The 18,336-nt window shown below is 55.9% G+C and overlaps 1 protein-coding gene across 4 annotated transcripts in view; it reads left to right on the top strand.

Moving 5' to 3' along the window:
* The window catches only part of RBPMS (RNA binding protein, mRNA processing factor), a 175,353-nt gene that overhangs the window by 34,505 nt on the left and 122,512 nt on the right, over positions 1–18,336 (top strand). The window contains exon 1 of one of the 4 annotated variants that reach the window (XM_037896641.2): positions 205–674. The exons of 2 other annotated variants lie outside the window; for them this stretch is intronic. In XM_037896641.2, the coding sequence (XP_037752569.1) occupies positions 612–674 (63 nt within the window). In that variant the 5' untranslated portion in view covers positions 205–611. Of the gene's footprint in view, positions 1–204; positions 675–18,336 lie in introns of those variants that run through there. One more of the 4 variants, XM_043545188.1, reaches the window with a different exon arrangement.

The following is an 18,336-nucleotide window of genomic DNA, read 5'->3' as shown; positions in this document are numbered from 1 at the left end:
TTGGCGTGGCTGGTCTGTGACCCCCGCAAGCCTACAGCCAGGGGAACCCCTCCCTGCCAGAACCCAGTTTCAGGTAAAGGACAAGCTCAGCGTTCATGGTAAAAGCCAAGTTTCTAGCCCTTGGCTTTCTGGGAAGCCTGAAAACGGTGAACCCACAGCTAGGGCTGAGCCAGGGTCACTGATGGCTCCGGAACATCACAGGGTGCTCGTGGGAGGGAGCTAGTGCTGGGACCCTGTGTTGGGGACAGGGAGTTTAGGGGTTTTCCCCTCTGTGCCCCACACACAGCCCAGCTCCCCCTCCCTCTCTGACCCTCCTGCCGCCCAACTTCCCCTTCCTGCCCTGCCCCCGCCCCGATCCCCCCACCCCCGGGGTGCCCGGGAGGGAGCTGCCCTCGCTGCCCGGAGCGCGTAGGGCGCACGGACCGGGCACCCCTGGGCCAGTGGCGGCAGTTCAGGCTCCCCCGCCCCCCGTCCCTCCCCCCCCCGCGCCGCAGTTCCCTGCCGGGCCGGGCTGCCGGGGGCTCAGTGCAGCGCCGCCAGCCCCTGATGCTGCTGCCAGCGGCAGGGACCAGCCTCTCCGCAGCCGGCTCCGTGCGCCCCGGGACGGCACCATGAACAGCCTCCCCGCCGACAAGGAGAGCAGCCCGGCCGAGCCCAGCCTGCCCGAGGAGGAGGTACCTGCCGGGGTCCGAGCGCGGGGCGGGGAGCGGGACAGCGCGGTGCCGGGGACCCGGAGGGGAAGCGGGGCAAAGGGGGAAGTGGGAAACGGGGGGAGCAGGACAGGGCGGCTGGGGGGCGGAGGGGAAGCGGGGTAGGAGGAGCCGAAGGGGAGCGGGCAGGAGGGTAAGGAGGGGTCGGGGGAGCGGGGCAGAGGGGGTAGGGGAACCCGAAGAGGAGCGGGGTAGAGGGGCGCGGAGCCCGGAGGGGACCGGGGCGGCCTGGAGGGCAGCGCGGGAGCGGGGCGGGCCGGACTGAGCGGAGTGGAGCTTGGAGGGGAGCGGGGCCGGGAGGAGCGGGGAAGGTCAGCGGAGCCTGGAGGGGGAAGGGGAAACGGGGCGGCCCGGAGGGGAGCGGGGTAGAGGGGCCGAGGGGAAGCGGGACAAGGGGGAGCGGAGCCCGGAGGGGAGCGGGGCAGGGGCGCGGGGCCGGGGTTAGCGAGGCGGCCCGGGGGGGAGCGGGGTAGAGGGGTCCGGAGGAGCGGGGCAGGGGGGAGCGGGCCGGCCGGGAGGGGAGCGGAGCGGGGCAGGGGCGCGGGGCCGGGGTTAGCCAGGCGGCCCGCGGGGGGAGCGGGGTAGAGGGGTCGGGAGGAGCCGGGCACGGGAGCTGGGCGGCCCAGAGAGGAAAGGGGCAGGGGGGAGCGGAGCCCAGAGGGGCGCGGGGCCGGGGTTAGCGGGGCGGCCCGGAGGGGAGCGGGGCAGGGGCGCGGGGCCGGGGTTAGCGAGGCGGCCCGGAGGGGAGCGGGGTAGAGGGGTCCGGAGGAGCGCGGCAGGGGGGAGCGGGCCGGCCGGGAGGGGAGCGGAGCCCGGAGGGGAGCGGGATAGAGGGGCGCGGGGCCGGGGTTAGCCAGGCGGCCCGGGGGGGAGCGGGGTAGAGGGGTCGGGAGGAACCGGGCACGGGAGCTGGGCGGCCCAGAGAGGAAAGGGGCAGGGGGGAGCGGAGCCCAGAGGGGCGCGGGGCCGGGATTAGCGGGGCGGCCCGGAGGGGAGCGGGGCCGGGGTTAGCGGGGCGGCCCGGAGGGGAGCGGGGCAGGGGGTTAGCGGGGCCGGGGCGCGGGGCCGGGGTTAGCGGGGCGGCCCGGAGGGGAGCGGGGCAGGGGGTTAGCGGGGCCGGGGCGCGGGGCCGGGGTTAGCGGGGCGGCCCGGAGGGGAGCGGGGCAGGGGGTTAGCGGGGCCGGGGCGCGGGGCCGGGGTTAGCGGGGCGGCCCGGAGGGGAGCGGGGCAGGGGGTTAGCGGGGCAGGGGCGCGGGGCCGGGGTTAGCGGGGCAGGGGGTTAGCGGGGCCGGGGCGCGGGGCCGGGGTTAGCGGGGCGGCCCGGAGGGGAGCGGGGAAAGGGGGTTCCAGAAGGGAGCCGCCGCGTCCGAGGACCCCAGTGCCCGATCTCGCTCTCCCCCTGACCGGTCTGTCCCGGGCCCCATGGCCGCCCAGCCCGGGCACTGCAGCGGGCCGGCGGGGCTCGCTCAGGTGTTCGCTCAGCGCCGGCCGGGCACCGCCCCTCGCTCCTGCGGGGACAGAGCCCGGGCCCAGGAGTCTCCCCCGGAGGCCGCGCCGTGCTTTCACCGCACCCCCCGCCGCCCGGCCCGGGGCAGCTGCCGGGACTCGCCGGGCCATGGAGCCCCCTGTCCCCGTCGCCCCGCGGAGCGCTGCGCTGGGCTCCAGCCAGAGCCCCCTGCCTCCAGGCCGGCCCAGCACCCGCGGAAGGCACCGCCAGGGGTTCGCCCTCCTGCCGCCTCACTGGGCCCTGGGCACGGCTGGGGGCTGCGTGCCGGGCTGAGCCCCCCTGCTCTGCCACCGGGCCCTGCCGGGGGCTGCGTGTCCGGCTGAGCCCCCCTGCTCTGCCACGGGGCCCTGCTGGGGGCTGCGTGTCCGGCTGAGCCCCCCTGCTCTGCCACGGGGCCCTGCTGGGGGCTGCGTGTCCGGCTGAGCCCCCCTGCTCTGCCACGGGGCCCTGCTGGGGGCTGCGTGTCCGGCTGAGCCCCCCTGCTCTGCCACGGGGCCCTGCTGGGGGCTGCGTGTCCGGCTGAGCCCCCCTGCTCTGCCACGGGGCCCTGCCGGGGGCTGCGTGCCCGGCTGAGTCCCCCTGCTCTGCCACCGGGCCCTGCCGGGGGCTGCGTGTCCGGCTGAGCCCCCCTGCTCTGCCACGGGGCCCTGCTGGGGGCTGCGTGTCCGGCTGAGCCCCCCTGCTCTGCCACGGGGCCCTGCTGGGGGCTGCGTGTCCGGCTGAGCCCCCTGCTCTGCCACGGGGCCCTGCTGGGGGCTGCGTGTCCGGCTGAGCCCCCCTGCTCTGCCACCGGGCCCTGCCAGGGGCTGCGTGCCCGGCTGGCGCTCCCCTGTCCCCGCAGGGCTGGGCGATCCCAGGGCAGCACACGGATAGCAGCGGGGGCGGGAGGAGAGTTAATATGCACATGCAGTAAAGTGCCATGTGGCAGGGGTGAGCCAGGGCAGTCCCTGGGCTGTTGAGCGTTGCCAGGGCAGTGCGGTCGCACAGGGCTGCAGGCGAGTCTGGAGTGCTGAGGCACCAGGCCAGGGTGGTTGGCTTGCACGCCCGAGAGGGGAGGCGTCTCACAAAGAACACCTGGCACCTAGTGCCTGGACACTTTTCCTGCCTTTTAGTAACACTCTGCTTCACTTGGTTTAGTCTGTATTCGAAGGGCCAGCCAGGTCAGACTCATGGGCCCTACCTCATTTTTAAGCCCAGCAAACCATCCCATCTGCTGGTACTGCTCCGTTGTAATGCTTTCCTCCTGCTCTTTAAAAACTGTCCTTCTTGGCAAACGGACTGCAAAAAAGATAACTGTCCCCCTGGGGATGCTACTGTTCTGCTGGTGTGAAAGACGCTTCTCCAGGGCAGGCTCTTGTGGCATCTACCTACCTTTCTGTCCAGTTAAGAAAGAAATGTTCATCTTTGCGGCTTGCCTACTGCAGACCCACAGAGGGAGTTGTGAGCGGGCCATCGGTAGCTCCCAGTCAATAGAACAAACTTCTGTGACTTCTTACCTTGGGGATGGTGTCATGCAGTGACCGAGAGAGATCTGTGTCAGATGGGATTCCTGTTGGCCAGTCAAATCTCTCCGGGCTCTTTTCTCGCCACCATTTGGTACATATTCTGCCTACGTACAGTTCGTATACAGACACAGTGAAAGGAGTGGAATGGTGTGTTTATAGGAGTGTCAGATAATGAAAAAAGAAAAGGAGGACTTGTGGCACCTTAGAGACTAACCAGTTTATTTGAGCATAAGCTTTCGTGAGCTACAGCTCACTTCATCGGATGCATCACGAAAGCTTATGCTCAAATAAATTGGTTAGTCTCTAAGGTGCCACAAGTACTCCTTTTCTTTTTGCGAACACAGACTAACACGGCTGCTACTCTGAAACCTCAGATAATGAAGCAACTCTCCTGTCCCGCAAACTGCTAGGTTTTCCTGAACAAGTGCCCATCAATGTATTCCGCACCTCCACCCACATGGCGAGTGACATTTTATAGCACATAGGAGTTAGGGTGACCAGATGTCCTGATTTTATTGGGACAGGCCTGATCTTGGGGGCTTTGTCTTGTACAGATGCCTATTACCCCGCCTCTGTCCCGATTTTTCACACTTGCTATCTGGTCACCTAATAGGAGTATAAATATTTGGAGCCGTTTAAATCTCAGCTCTGGGCTGCCTGCACTGAGTGGTACTTCCCCCAGCTCTGCAGGAGGGGGATCATAGAGAAGGTTTGCCAGTCTGGAGGGCTGCGGCTTTCTGCAAGGTATTGAAGTAGGTACTTTGTCATCATGCTTGGGAGGGGGCCTCCCGTCCCTGGGTTGGGCTCACCCACTTAAAGGAAAATACCTAGGTTTATTTTGGGACTGGCTCACTGAGTTAATGGCATAGATGTCTGTAAGCATGCGTGTGCAACCCCCTTCTTCCCCCCTCCATCGCCCCCACATGCTATTTGTGTGTGTCTGGTTCGGATATAATTTTTGCTAAATACTTAAATATTAAACTTAATCGTATAATGTGGAGATTCACAAACTGCTCCTAGACTGGTGGAAGGTGAAATTCAGACCGTTTGCATGTCACTGGAAAGAATATTTTCTAGATGTCTAATAAGCTTGTGGGTTCTACCTGTGAGTGGAAGTTAGGATAATCTAGGTCAAGGGTTCTCAAACTTCATTGCACCGTGCCCCTCTTCTGACAACAAATGTTACTACACAGGTCCGAAGCCTGAGTCTGCTCGAGCCTGGCTGCCCTAGAAGCCAGGGGGAGGGGGGAGAAAAATCAAGCCCAAGGGCTCAGTCCCAGGTGTGGAGGCCTGTAACTTGAGTCCTGCCACCCAGGGCTGAAGCCTGAGGGCTTGGGCTTTGGGCTTGGGCTTTGGCCCCGGGCCCCAGCAAGTCTAATGCCAGCCCTGGCGACCCCACTAAAATGGGGTCGCGACCCACAGTTTGAGAACCGCTGATCTAGGTATTCTGAGTGTGATAACAGCCAAACATGAGCTCCTCCAAGCCTGTTAGCAGAGGAGTATCTTATTGGACAGATTCATAGATTCCAAGTCCAGAAGGGACCACTGTGATCATCTAGTCTGACCTTCTGCATAGCAAAGGCCAGAGAACTGCCCCAAAATAATTCCTAGAGCAGATCTTTTAGAAAAACATCCCATCTTGATTTGAAAATTGTCCATGATGGAGAATCCACCATGGTAAATTGTTCCAAAGGCTAAAACCCTTACCCTTAAAAATGCATGCTTAGTTTTCAGTCTGAATTTGTCTAGGTTCAACTTCCAGCCATTGGCTTACGTTGTACCTTTCTTTGCTAGACAGAAGAGCCCATTATCAAATATATATCAGATACTTCCCCAGATTGGCATCAAGGGATCAGGTCAATCTCACACGATAATGGCAGCATTCTTAAATGGTTTGTTTTTCAATGGGTACCTGACTATCATAATTTATATTCAAATTCAGTATATGCATCAAACTTGCCAAACCTTGGGAGGGTAATTTCAGACCTAAACCTTTTCTGTTTTCAGTTGGACCTCACCACAGAATACAAACATCCATTAAATGGGCAAATGCATTATTTCTGACATGGATTGTAAAACTGGCTTGAAAACGTACCAGGTACTAAAACTACTGGCCCACCCTTTGCATAGATAATAACGATAACAAATAATTATTTATTTTTGTCCATAAAACCAGTGCTCTTCCCAGCTCAGCAGGCAAGTGGAACTTGGTAAGGCGGTGACAAAGTACTTTTCTCTTGATCGCATCACTCCATTGCGTATCTTCTCGGCATAGACGGTCACTCGGCAGGTTGTCACTATACCTGGCTTTCATTGTATTTAAGTGGGATATAGATTGTTTTTAAGTCACTGAGAGCTTAACCCTGCTTCCAGTAAAGTCAACAAACAAAACATTGAGTAGGAGACAGAGCAGGCCCAAGACTTGGCTGGATAGAAAATGAAATGGAGTCATGCCCAGCAGAAGACTGAGGGGGAAGTCGTTGTGTTTGGAATGGTGCTGGTGTGCTAGGGAGAGTGCAGACCATGTTGTATAAAGAGCCCATGACCGGGAGCGTTTGGTGCACAATACCAAGAGTGGAATGCTCCAGATAAATCTCTATAACTCTGATATTAACGTGGCTTGGGGCAGGGGGCGTTAATTCCGCTGGATTCTTTTCTGATATGGAGGCTCGAGGCTTTGCTGCTGACAGTGAGAACAGCTAGCTGGCCCTTGCCGTGGTTAGTACCGTAGGCTTCCTTCCTTTGGCCATGAAGCACTTCTGTCAGTGAAATTCAGTCGTAGTTCCAGTATCACCAACTCCAAGCCTCCAACCTCAGGGTTCAACCTCCCCGGACTCACTGGATTGTCAGACATAATAAATGTTGGGGTCTTTTCCTTTGCTCTCTGGTCTGTGAGCCTTCAGTTTGCAGCCAGGTCACGTTTTCAAGCTGCTCTCTCTAACCAGGAGGGCTAGAAATGTCCTTTTACAATGAAAGGGAATCACCTGACTCCAGGAGATGGGGCTTTAAAGAAAACACTAAATATCATGAGACACAATAAAATGGTGAAAGCCAGCAGCAGTGTCCCTCACAGAGAAGATTTCAGTGAATATCCCCCCAGATCTTTCTCCATCTGCGGGATAGGTGTGACTGGAGCAGCGTTGGTGAGATGGTCACTCACTCCATCTGTGGGGCTGGCACATCAGATCTTGGCATAATGAAGGGGGAGACGTGGCAAATTTCCATAAAATCAAAGCTTTGTTTTACAGCATGGGTCACCCATGTTGTCTCCCTCCTCTCATCACCCTGCTTTGTGACACTCCCTCTATTCTGTGACTCTTCCTTCCCCTCTCCCCCCCAGTCTGTGACATCCCCTCTAATGTTAGCATGATCTTCTGCAGGGACACAGCCTCCCTCCCATGGCATCTCTTCCCGGCACTCCCAAGGGGCTGCCATGGGGATGATAAGCCATGTGACTTGATTACCCAGCACCCTCCTAAAAGCCAGGCTCTGCCATGGGAGATGTGGCTGTGAGAGGCACTGGCTGGTAAGCGCTGGGGCTGGCTGGAAGGGGCATGCGGGGTCGGCCGCATCAGTTTAGCCATCAGTCAAGCAATCACAAGTTGGAAACATGCTTCTGCCCATGGCCTTTGCCTGTCTCTTGACTTGTCTACACAGTGTTTTAACAAGCCCAGGATAGCTAATGTCATTCCACCCTCCTAGTGTGGATGTGGTTATACCAGAATAAAGGTACTTACACCAGTACAGCTAGCCCCGTTTGGGAAGAGGAACGGGCTATAGTGGTATAGACACCTTTATATCCGTATAACTGCACCCACACTAGGGGAGGTACCAGTACAATGACCTGTACAAACTCACCTCCTCCCCAGCACAGCTATCCTGGGATGAACGCTGTGTCGAACAGCTTCGTGTCTGCATGGGAGAGCCAGCCGGGGCCGGCTGCATGGAGGAGGGCGTCTTTCAGCTCACCCTTGCCTTGCCACTGTTTGTTTTTAAACACACAATTTGTGGCAGAATCTGCCTGCTGATATACATGTGTGGCTTTTGTAGGGTCAATGTGGGGAGACAGAGATGGGTCCCTCTGACACGCCAGGGCCCATTTTGGGACAATCAGCAGAAGGGCGGTTGTTCTGCTGGGAGTGTGGAGGATGGTGGTGAGCAGGCTGGGTTTCTCTAGCGTACTCTAGGCTCCAGGCTTGGAAACTGGTTGTCTTTATACCTTTGATGGCCAGGGAGTGGCCTTTGCACCGTATTTCAGCTATGCTGGTATCACCCTGCAACATACACATCTCCCCTTTTGGGAGCCATCTGCATCTGTGTGCCGGCTTCCAGCACAGGCCTTGTCCTGCCCAGCGTGGGGCTGGTTTGGCCAAACCCTTCCCTCAGCTGTTTTCATACCATGCAAACGGGGCAGATAATGAGTGGGTGCCACCAGAGCTAGACGAAGGAGTGCTTTTGGGTTTGTAGAAGCAAACCCCTTCACCTCGCTATACCCCCAAGGGCAGGGGTCTGAGCACCACACAGACAGGAACCCGGACCCTTTTCTTTGGCTTTGTATCCCCACGGAGCTAGCCTGTTCATGCTGCACCTCGCGCTTGTTCCCGGGCTAGGAGGACTGGATTACTGGGTACGGCAAATTGCCCCCAGCTGTTAGCAAAAGGGCTTTCGTCACTGTTACCCTCTGTGGGGTTCCATCCAGGCAGCGTGTCCCAGACAACACCTAAATCCCCATCTGCAGCGCCATGGGACCTGGCACACCGTCAGCCCTGTCCCTGCAATCGGATCTGCACAGGCCTCAGCCCTCCCTCCAGTGCTCAGCTGCCTGGCCTCTGGCGTGAGCGAGGGCCAGGGTCGGCGCAGGTGATCAGCTGCAGGACTGGCACATGCAATCCTGTGCAATCCTCCAGGAGCCTTCCTGGGACGGCGGGGTCATTAGGGGCTCAGCAAGCCTCTCCCGGCACGTGCTGTAACACGGTAGATGCGTGGGGAGCGCTGCGAGAGGCCTTGCCTGACGAGTCTGTGCGAAGAGCAAGGGGCTGCGTTCGCTGATGGGAGGTGCTAGCTCTGTTTCCTGCGCCTCAATAGCACTTAGTGACACTGGCTCTTCGGGAGGTCCGTGTGTCCGAGGCTGAGACCGCCAGGCGGTTGGTAGGGAATGTGGCGCTCAGAAGATCTTTTGGCTTTTGTAAATGAGACTGTCGAACTGTAGCCAGAGAATGGCATGTAACTTGGCAGATGCCTTATTTGGTAGTGGAGTGGAAACCCCAGCAACTGCCTCCCCCCAGCCAGATCCTCAGACCCAAATCCCTGATCCTTCGTGGGCAGGAGCTGGGCGGACTCCCGCTGGAATCTCTGCATTCTACGTTCAGGGTGCAGCGTGCAGAGCAGGCGGCCGAGAGCTCCACGGGACCCAGGGACCACACGGACAGAGGTTCTTGCTCTCCAGCCCCTGCTGCCCCACTAACTGGCTGCTTCCGGGGTACAGCACATTGACAGGACAGGTAGGAACTAGCCTGCCTTAGACCCGCAGCACCACTGACCGGGGCCGCCAGGGTCCCTTTTCGACTGGGCCTTCTGGTCGAAAACCAGACACCTGCCAGCTCTAAGGTGGCTGAGCTCTAGGTGGCCGTAGCTCACTTTCCCCAAGTCTGGCCAAAGGGTTTGTCAGGCCTGGCTGCTCCCCCTACAGCCACAGGCCTGCAGGGTTCCAGACAGGAGTGGGGGACCCCCACACTCACCGCAGGAGTAGAGAGCGTGTGTTGGCCCTTGAATGCACGTGGAGGTGTCCTGTGGGAGGCCAGCGATCGCTGCTCAAGAATCCTAAGTCGGGAGGCAGCTGAAAATATTCCAGGATTTTAATAATGTACGTCCACGGAGCCCATCCCTGTGCCAGCTGAGCCCCTCCCCAGCTCTCATGTATTTACCCTCGCACCCTGGAAGGTAGGACAGGGCTGTTGCTGCCATTGTACACCTGGGAACTGAGGCTGAGTGACTTGGCCAAGGGCATGCAGGGAGTCTGTGGCAGAGCTGGAACTGAACGCAGGTCTATGAGTCCCCGGCTAGCGCCCCATCCCCTGAGCCATCCTTCCCCTCTTAGAAACTGTCTGGCTTTTAGGCTGTTTCCCAGATACCCAGCGTCCTTTACTGCGTAAGTGCCCTAGAGAATACTCAGAGACATGAAATAACCCGGTGGTAAAGCTGCCTCCGTTGTCTGCCTTTGTCCTTGCCCCGAGCTCCCACTTCACCTCCATAGTCATCTCCTGCCTGAGCGCTTGGCCTCTTGCTTTCTTGTGCCCATTTCCGCATTCCCGCTCTGGCCTAGCTCCCCAGCCTTCGTCCTTGTTCCTCACTTTACCCGCCACTTCTCTCCCCTCTGCCTCTCCCCTGCTGCTGTTTGCCAGGGTCTCTGGGATTTCATTACAGGTCTTCTGTTTGCGTTATTCTGCAGTGCTGATAGGCTTCATGCTGAGCTCTTGTAGGCAGGGCTGGATGAAGGCCCAGACAGTATAGACCCAAGCCGAGGGCTCAACCCCCTGGAGTCACAGGATTGCATGAGAATCTCAGCTTGCATTATAAAAGAAAAGTGTGTCTAGCTCTCAGCTGTGAAGAAAAGCTTTAAAATGTGCCTGACGCTGTAGAGAGCCTGAGCCCATCACTCTGGGGAGGGGTGGGGAGCTGCTCCATGCGTCTTGCTGGGGTGCTAATTCCAAGCCCCTCTGCTCTGGGGGACCGGCCAGCCAAGCAGGGGGCTCTGTGCTGTAGGAGGAGCAACAGCGCAGTGGGCCCAAATGCCCCTCCCAAGCAGAGACACCCTGGTGGGGTAAGTGCTGGGGGCACACCAGCTGTCACCCCTGCCTCTCTGAAGGGGAGGGGAAGCCCCTACTGTCCCTCCTGGCAGGGCCTGTGCTGCAGGGCCTGCCTCTCTGGGAGGAGGTGGGGGCCCCCCCCGTCACGCTCTCCCCAGCTGGGCCTGTATCATGGTGTGCCCTGAGTGGATGGCATCAGCAGAGCACTCAGCCCAGCCCAGGACAAAATGTCTCTTGCCCTCTGCTTGCCTTTTGCGGGACTCGGATGGCTGCTGTTCATTGTGGCCATGTCCCTTCCCCCTGGCAGTGCCGCTGGAAGAGTCAGCCCCTCCTGTCACGGCAGTCAGCAAATGTCTCCCTCAAATGGCTGAATGACCGCCAGGGAGCCGGCAGGCAGGTGCCCTTGGGAGCAGGGCTGCATCCTGCAGTGGGTCACGCCGCTGTGCTTGGTGGGAACAGGGGGAGCAACGTGGCAAAGCCCCAAGCCCTGCTGCCTACAGAAGCACTGCTCCCGCTCTCCTGCACGGCCTCATGCCGGGGCAGAAACGTTCCTCCCCCCTTTTTGCTGCCCCCCAGGGCCATGGGGCTTTGAACTTGGTTCTAAACACAGGTGAGCATCAGGCCCTGCGTGGCGGGGATGAGTCTTGAGGCCAGCAACAAGGCATGCGCAAAGCTAAGCTGCAAATCCCCGTTGGGCCCCAGCGAAGACGGTCTTGTTTATGTCAGTGAATCTGTGGGTTTGCAACATGCTTAAACAGACCCTGGTAATCTAAACCAAAAGGAGAGCAAGGCCGTTAATGGAGAGAGTATTTATGTAAGGACTAATCCCCGGGGAAGGAATGTCCCCGGCCGGCGGAGAGCGCTGGGCGTACCTTCGTCCCGCGCTGGGGATGTTAGACGCGTGTTGTGCAGTGTTTTGCTGTTGTGGTGAAATTCCACTTTCCTAAAGGACAGGCGTGTTTCACAAGTCAATTTCAGGAACACAGCTCTGTGCCAACAGGAGAGAAGCCTGCCAGCACATTTTGGATCCAGCAGCTTTTGAGGTCTTAAATGATGGTTTTCTGTCTCTTCTGTCACAGCTCCTCTCCCGCTTTCCTTCCCTTCGCCGCCGCCGCACACATTCACCCCTTTAAAATCCTTTCCTTGAGGAATACCGTTCTTCTGCTAGCACCGTGGCTGGTAACGGCAACCAGCACTAAACAGCCTGGTGCTTAGAGACACTTCAGACTTATCCAGTGCTCATTGAGACCGGCTGTCAGTTTCAGTTGCGTTGCGGGCTACTAGCAAAGACAGAGAATCCCACAGGCAGGTGAACTGTGGGGGCAGGACGTAGGTCCCAGATCTCACTATCAGGAACTGCTTCTTGATTTTCACTTACATTTTCCTTTTCTTATATTTATCCCAGCCTCTTGTGAGCTATAGAAATCCACTGAGTGCAATGTGCCTGCCTCCCTATCGGATATACAGGCCAGATTTTCCCTACCTTATGCCGCATCGATTTCCAAGGGACTACTCACTCATTGTGAGGAAGGGTGGCCAGTCAGGGCTAATAAATTAACCTGAGACGGGGCAGCTTCGGATCATCAGTCGCTCAGAAATGGCCTTTCCAAAGGAAGCTAGATGATGCAGGTGGGAGGAGACATAGAATCATAGAATATCAGGCTTGGAAGGGATCTCAGGAGGCCATCTAGTCCAACCCCCTGCTCAAAGCAGGACCAATCCCCAATTTTTGCCCCAGATCCCTAAGTGGCCCCCTCAAGGATTGAACTCGCAACCCTGGGTTTAGCAGGCCAATGCTCAAACGACTGACCTATCCCTCCCCATACATGCATTGTATGTGTGATTATGCAGCCCTTAGAATTGCAGAAACTTTTAATGACGCGACCTCTATTGTCACCCTTTGACTATATTCCCAAATCATTTCTCCAAGGAAGCTTCGGCTTAGTTCAGCGTCAGCAGGAGCTGTAGAGTAACTGGAAGCAAAGTAATCCCGTTGCAAAATCGGTTTGGTGTTGACAAATACGAATGTCAGGCCATATGACTATAGGGCAATTCTGGTAAAATATTCCATTGCCATCATTTTATTCTGTAACCAGGATTCCAGTCTTCTGACTTGTAAGTGATTATTCTTGGGCAGTGGGCAGTCAACCTGTTAAACCACTAGTAGAAAATTAGTTAGCTCTGCTGAAGTGTGGTGATTGGAAGGTTTGGTTTAAGTATTAGTTAGGAGTAGCTAATTAAGTGCCTTGCAAGTGACTCATACTCACTGTCTTGCCACTCACCTTTCATCTTTTGAAGTTAAAGTTTGCTTGGGAGCGTGTTGTACCCAGCCAGGCAGCCTTGGCTGTATTTTATCTGTAAATCCCTTATGTTTGGAGTCCTCTTGAGGTGGCAGGGTTGCATAATGTGACCTGAGCCGGGCTAGGCAAACAAGCTTATTGCATCCCAATGTCTCTGGAGCTGTTTGCAGGTGACAGATTGTTCCCAGTGTCAGGAAATGCAGGGGAGATGGGAGGAGAGGCTTTCCAAGTGATGGGGCAATCAGGTGTCAACGGCTGTGGAAACCACTGATCACAAGGGCCTTCTGGCTGCATTTGCCATGGTCTGTTGTCACCACCATCTAGCTACATAGCATGTGCTGTGGGAACCCTGATGAGGGTGTACATAGGGGGGCCTGATTTCCCCACTGTCTGTGTCTCTTGTGTCCCACAGGCATCTGTGCACAGGGCTGGCAAATGCGTCCATTCTGATGTGGTAGCATTTTTCACGGCCTTTGCACTCACATAAGGGTGTAAGTGACCAAACAAGGGGCAGAGCAGGAGAGAACCAGCCTCAGCATGTGAAAGAAATAGGGAGGAATCTCATGTCTGAGGTCTATGTGTGCAAACTGGTCTCTGGGGTCACCTGAGAGCAGCCAGCCTTCCCCATCGGGCTGAAATCAATACAGAGAAATGAGGCAAAGCTGGGGACAGAGATAGAAACAAAGATATGAACACGTCGAATGTCAGTAATGTCAGGTCCTGCAGTGTCAAACACCTGGAAACATACAGTGCAGCGTAATGACGGGAGTTAGCGACACGCAGAAACTCTGTTCCACGGGAAATTCCAACATTCGGAAATTGGCATTTGTTCCAAATTGGAATGAAAACAAAACATTGTGAAATTTCCCATGGAATGAAAATTCGGGGGGGGGGGGGGGGGGGGGATTGTTTTTGGTCAATGGAAACATGAAAAAATCAAAATGTTTTGCGTGTTTTTCTTATTTTATATTGCATTATAATTCATTACAATAAAACAAACTTCAAAACAGCAAGGCATTTCCAAACAGAACATTGACGATTCCCCCACTTTGCAGCCAGGGAATCTGTCCTGGGATCCACCCCTCGATACAGACTGAACTCCCTGGTTGAGCTTTCACTGTTAAATCGCTATCCCCCACGACTGTGACTATGACCCAAGTGGAACCTTGGGCGAGTTGTTTCATGAGGACTCGCCTATACTGAAGTTGCTCCAGTTTACCTGAAATTCATTAAAAACTTGAGTTGTATTTGTGCCAAACTCTGTGTGGTCAGTTATATGGGTTTGAACTTGTGTCAGTAAATGTCCAGCCCCCGGGTCTGATCCAGTCTACCAGTGCCTCTGTTCCCATCCTTCACTCCCGGCTGTCTCTCGTTCAGTTACTTCAGAGCCCACGTCAGGGCCGGAGAAGGGGTGCCCAGGAAATCACTGAGAACAGCCATGAAGATGGTATAAAGCTCCTAGAGGAGTATAGTGTGACGGATAAACAGGAGAGTAAATCTTGACCTCACTGAGAGCTGGTTGAAGGGGTTAATGGTCTGGTGGCTGCAATGGGTGACTTTCAGAAGGTGTTTCGCTGAGGTGTCCCTCTCAAGTGGCCCGCAACGTGCCATTCTGTAAAGTGGCACTGTGGAATTTCAGCCTGTAGACACTAGATCAAACACGCTCAGTTTACAAGGCAAAAGGTGCGTGTTCTACCTCCCAGCGAGGCAGTATCTGTGCTCGGAGAGCCAGGCTGGGCTCTTTCTGGCTCTCACATCACCCCCAGCAGTCATGATCCTTTGGGCGCATTGCGCCCGCCCTCGGTTATTTCCCTGCACACGCATAGGTGCAAGCAGGGCAGGGTCTAGCCCAGCAGTGACATAGTCAGCAATCCTGGGGCGGTGTGAGAACATGAATCCGTCTCCCTCTCTCTGTGCTGTGTTGACTCTGCAGGGGTTGCAGGAGTAAAACAGCAATAAAACCGTGGCGCTGGTGACCAAGGTCAGCAGCCCTGTGTCCGAGCACACAGAGAGAACATCCGAGGGAGACGGTGGCATTTTTCATAGGTTCTCGGATACGACGGGTAGAAGAGACTATCGAATGGACAGGAGAGTGGAGACGGCTGGCAGGGGTGATCCATTCCATTATGGCCGCTGAAGTTAAGTGAGGCATAGGTGCTGGCACTAGGGGTGTGTGGGGAGCTGCGGCACCCCCTGGCTTGAAGGGGTTTCCATTATATACAGAGTTTACAGTTTGGTTCAGTGACTCTCAGCACCCCCACTATACAAATTGTTCCAGCCCCCCTGCAGCGAGGCATCTGGGAGGAGACATCAGAGAGACAGCTGAGGCCAGGGAATGGGTAGAGGGAGATGGGCCAGGCCTGGAAAGGCATCAGTGTTCAGAGGGTATTGGAAGGCCACGAACACACAGAGAAATGGTGCGAAGGGGAAGATGTGTGGGACTTTCCCAGAGCAGTCAGAGCTAGGAGAAGAACTGGTGGGATGGGTATGGTGGGGAGGGCCAGGAGGACCTAGCTGAATTCAGGAACTGGGTGACGCATTGTAGATGAAATTCTGTGCAGAATACAAGGTCCATCCCGCATATGGGAAGGAAACGTTCTACACTAACAACTGCTGAATGAGCAGCAAGAGATCTCGGCCTCATGGAGAAGGGACCATGCACACAAGAGGCTTTCTGAAGAGCTAATAAGGTGCTAGGCTGTGCTAAGGAGGAAGTAGAGAATACGAATGCAAATATTTTGTTGCTGCTGTTTAACAGCCAGAATGTCCCAGGTGTACTGTAGTCTGCAGTCGGGTCCAGGATCACTTTGTCTCAGCCAGAGATGCAGTGTGATGACCTGTCGGCACAACAGACTGGGGTAGCCAGGGTCGGAGTGAGGTGTACGGAGAAGTCTGGAGGATCTGGGTCCGGGCCCCAGTCCTGCGCTGCAATCTACTGGCATGGGGGTGGCACTAGCCGATTGCATGGCACAACTGGGGCCTAATGGGTTAGCGCCAGCTGCCTCGGTGCAAGCACAGCATGGGAGTGACCCAGCCAGGCATAGGCAGCGTTTGAAAGCAATATTCTATTGGAGTGACCATAGTTTGCAAACTCAGTTTAAAGCATTTTGCCCTCCACCGTTCCGGCTGGCCAAGCTCGGGTTACAATGCGTTAGCCTGACCTGCTTTAAAGCATGGCTGGAGCCTCCTTGTGGGTTGGATGAGGACAGGGCAGCGCAGGAGTTGAGTTTGCCGTTCTCTTCTAGGCCCCATTTCAACCCACTGTCCCAAGTTTTCCCCCAGGCTCCATAAAATTTGACCTAAGGCCAGAGAAGAGGCTCTGGCTGATTCTGAATTTAATCAGTAAAATCAATTTTTAGGAAGTGTAAGAATTTTCCATATTTCAAAATCTCAAATTGCCTTTTTGTGTCCCTAGAAGTGGGGCTGAAAGAAAAGTGTCACCTCTTAGCCACTGCACCAACTCCTTGCTACTCGTCTGTAGCTCGAGGTGGATGCAGAGGCAGCTGTGCGTGTGTGAGGGCCTCACAGTGAGGCCTGGGATTCACAGATAGAAACAACACCGTGGGCCACACGTTGCTGGGGTGAATAATCCAAAGTCTTTGCTCACCACCTCCTCTCTCTGCCAGTTACAGTTCCTGGTCTTTCAGTTCTAGCCAGACACACTCAGAGATTGTTTCATTTTCAGTCATATAAGGAGTGAAGAATTTTTATTCAAGTTGGCAACTAGGCCTCCAGTATTAACTGCACCTTGACGCAAACCCCACTGCATGTAGTCTACATGCAAATGTTCACTGATCATGTAACCACAACACACACACCGCTGCGGGATGCTTTCCCGGGGGCTCCAAGTCGTACATTTTACACAAGGCAGGTATAACAGCGGCATGCTCGGTCTGCTGATGCCTGCGGTGCAAGGCCGGCAGCTGCCATGGTATGTTTAGTCAGCTACATGGCATCATCATAACCAAGCACACAAGCTCAGAGGCATCATCAGGCAGTTGGGTTTCTGTACTTTTCCTCCACCCTGTGATAAGCTTAAGACACCAACGCCCTGTGCTTATACATTTGCAATGGGAGCTGATATTTATGGTCATCACTCCAACCCTGCTAAAGCGCTTATCTTGCCAAGGGGTCCATGCAGGTGACTCAAGCTCCACCACAAGTTATGGGCTGTGTGATACAGGAGGGCCAGGGAGCAGTGGGAGAGTGCTAGAGGGGAAATAGATAAGCTCAAGGCTAATTAAGGCGTGGTTCCCTGTAGAGGAGGGAAGGTGGCTGCAGGTTAATTAGAGCACCTGCAGTCAATTAAGGCCCTGTGAGGAACCTAATAAACCCCCCTGTGTCAGGCAGACAGAGGAGGAGGAAGGAGGACTGGAGTGTGCTGAGAGATTTGGAAGACCTGAGAATTGAAATAAGGGAGACCCTGCCCCAGCAGGACAGGGAGACTCCCTTCCCCCCAGCATCTAAGGACTGAGGGTAACCCCACCTAAGGGGGACAAGGGTAAGAAACCCACAGGGGTTGAGAGGGGCTGGGATTCAGAGCGAGGAGCAAACCCAGACCCCTCCCCCGCTTCCCTCCTCTGCCACCTTCCCGGGCTAGTAGCGGGGCCCTCGGCACCCAAGAGCAGGGGCAAAGGGTGGCATCTTAGCTCCCCGCCAAGAAAAGTGCAGGACCCACCAGACTAAAACTGGCCATCTTGCCACAGCTGGGTGCAGGAATCACTGGGGAAGGCTGTTATGCAGGAGTCAGCCTAGATGGGCATAAAGGTCCCTTCTTGGAATCGATGAATCTATGAAAACCCAGCTTGGAGCAGAGCTAGTGTTGCCCGGTTTTTGATTCTTACAGTTTTCGCTCCTCCACTGTCACAGTAACAGTGCAGCATCTGCTGTCGGTTTGAAATGCTGCGACAGGACGGTCCATCCCTCTGCTCTTCTTGCATTAGGGCCCCTAGCAATCCCTTCTTCACCGTCCTGAAAAGTACCATGAATTGCAGAATTTCCCCCCAGTTAATGCCATTGCAAGCCTGTGCTCTGTCAGCTGTGGTTTCTGTGGTCCTGCTTTATTTCTGGGGCTCAGCCGCTGTCTGGGGAGGGAGCCATGATTGGTCACTCTCTTCTCTGGCCTAGGAGACGTTCCCAGGGTAAATTAACACCGCTCTGAGGACAGGGGCTGTCAGACTTGAGTCATTTATTTTATTAGGCTTTTAAAAAAGATTTATCTCTGGAGCTTTTTTCACTCCTTTCCTATGGACTGTGAGGCCCCTGGATGCTCTCTGCGGATAAGGCAAAACCATCCTAATTTCCATGTAAAATCTTTGGCTTTTTCAATGTTTAACAAAACCATCTGCACAGCGTGTCAAGAATTATTGCGGAGAAACTACATTTGTGTATCGTCTCCACTTCATTTTTATAGGTGCCAACTCCCCACTCCTATTGGTACCTTAACATAGCAGGTTTACAGAGTATTTTTTATGTAGGACCTACACTAATTGCTGGTTTAATCCGTGC

The sequence above is a fragment of the Chelonia mydas genome, chromosome 4, assembly GCF_015237465.2.
Source record: "Chelonia mydas isolate rCheMyd1 chromosome 4, rCheMyd1.pri.v2, whole genome shotgun sequence".
NCBI classification, from domain to species: Eukaryota; Metazoa; Chordata; order Testudines; family Cheloniidae; genus Chelonia; species Chelonia mydas.
Note: the sequence above shows the minus strand (reverse complement) of the source record. Positions and strands in the feature narration are given on the sequence as shown.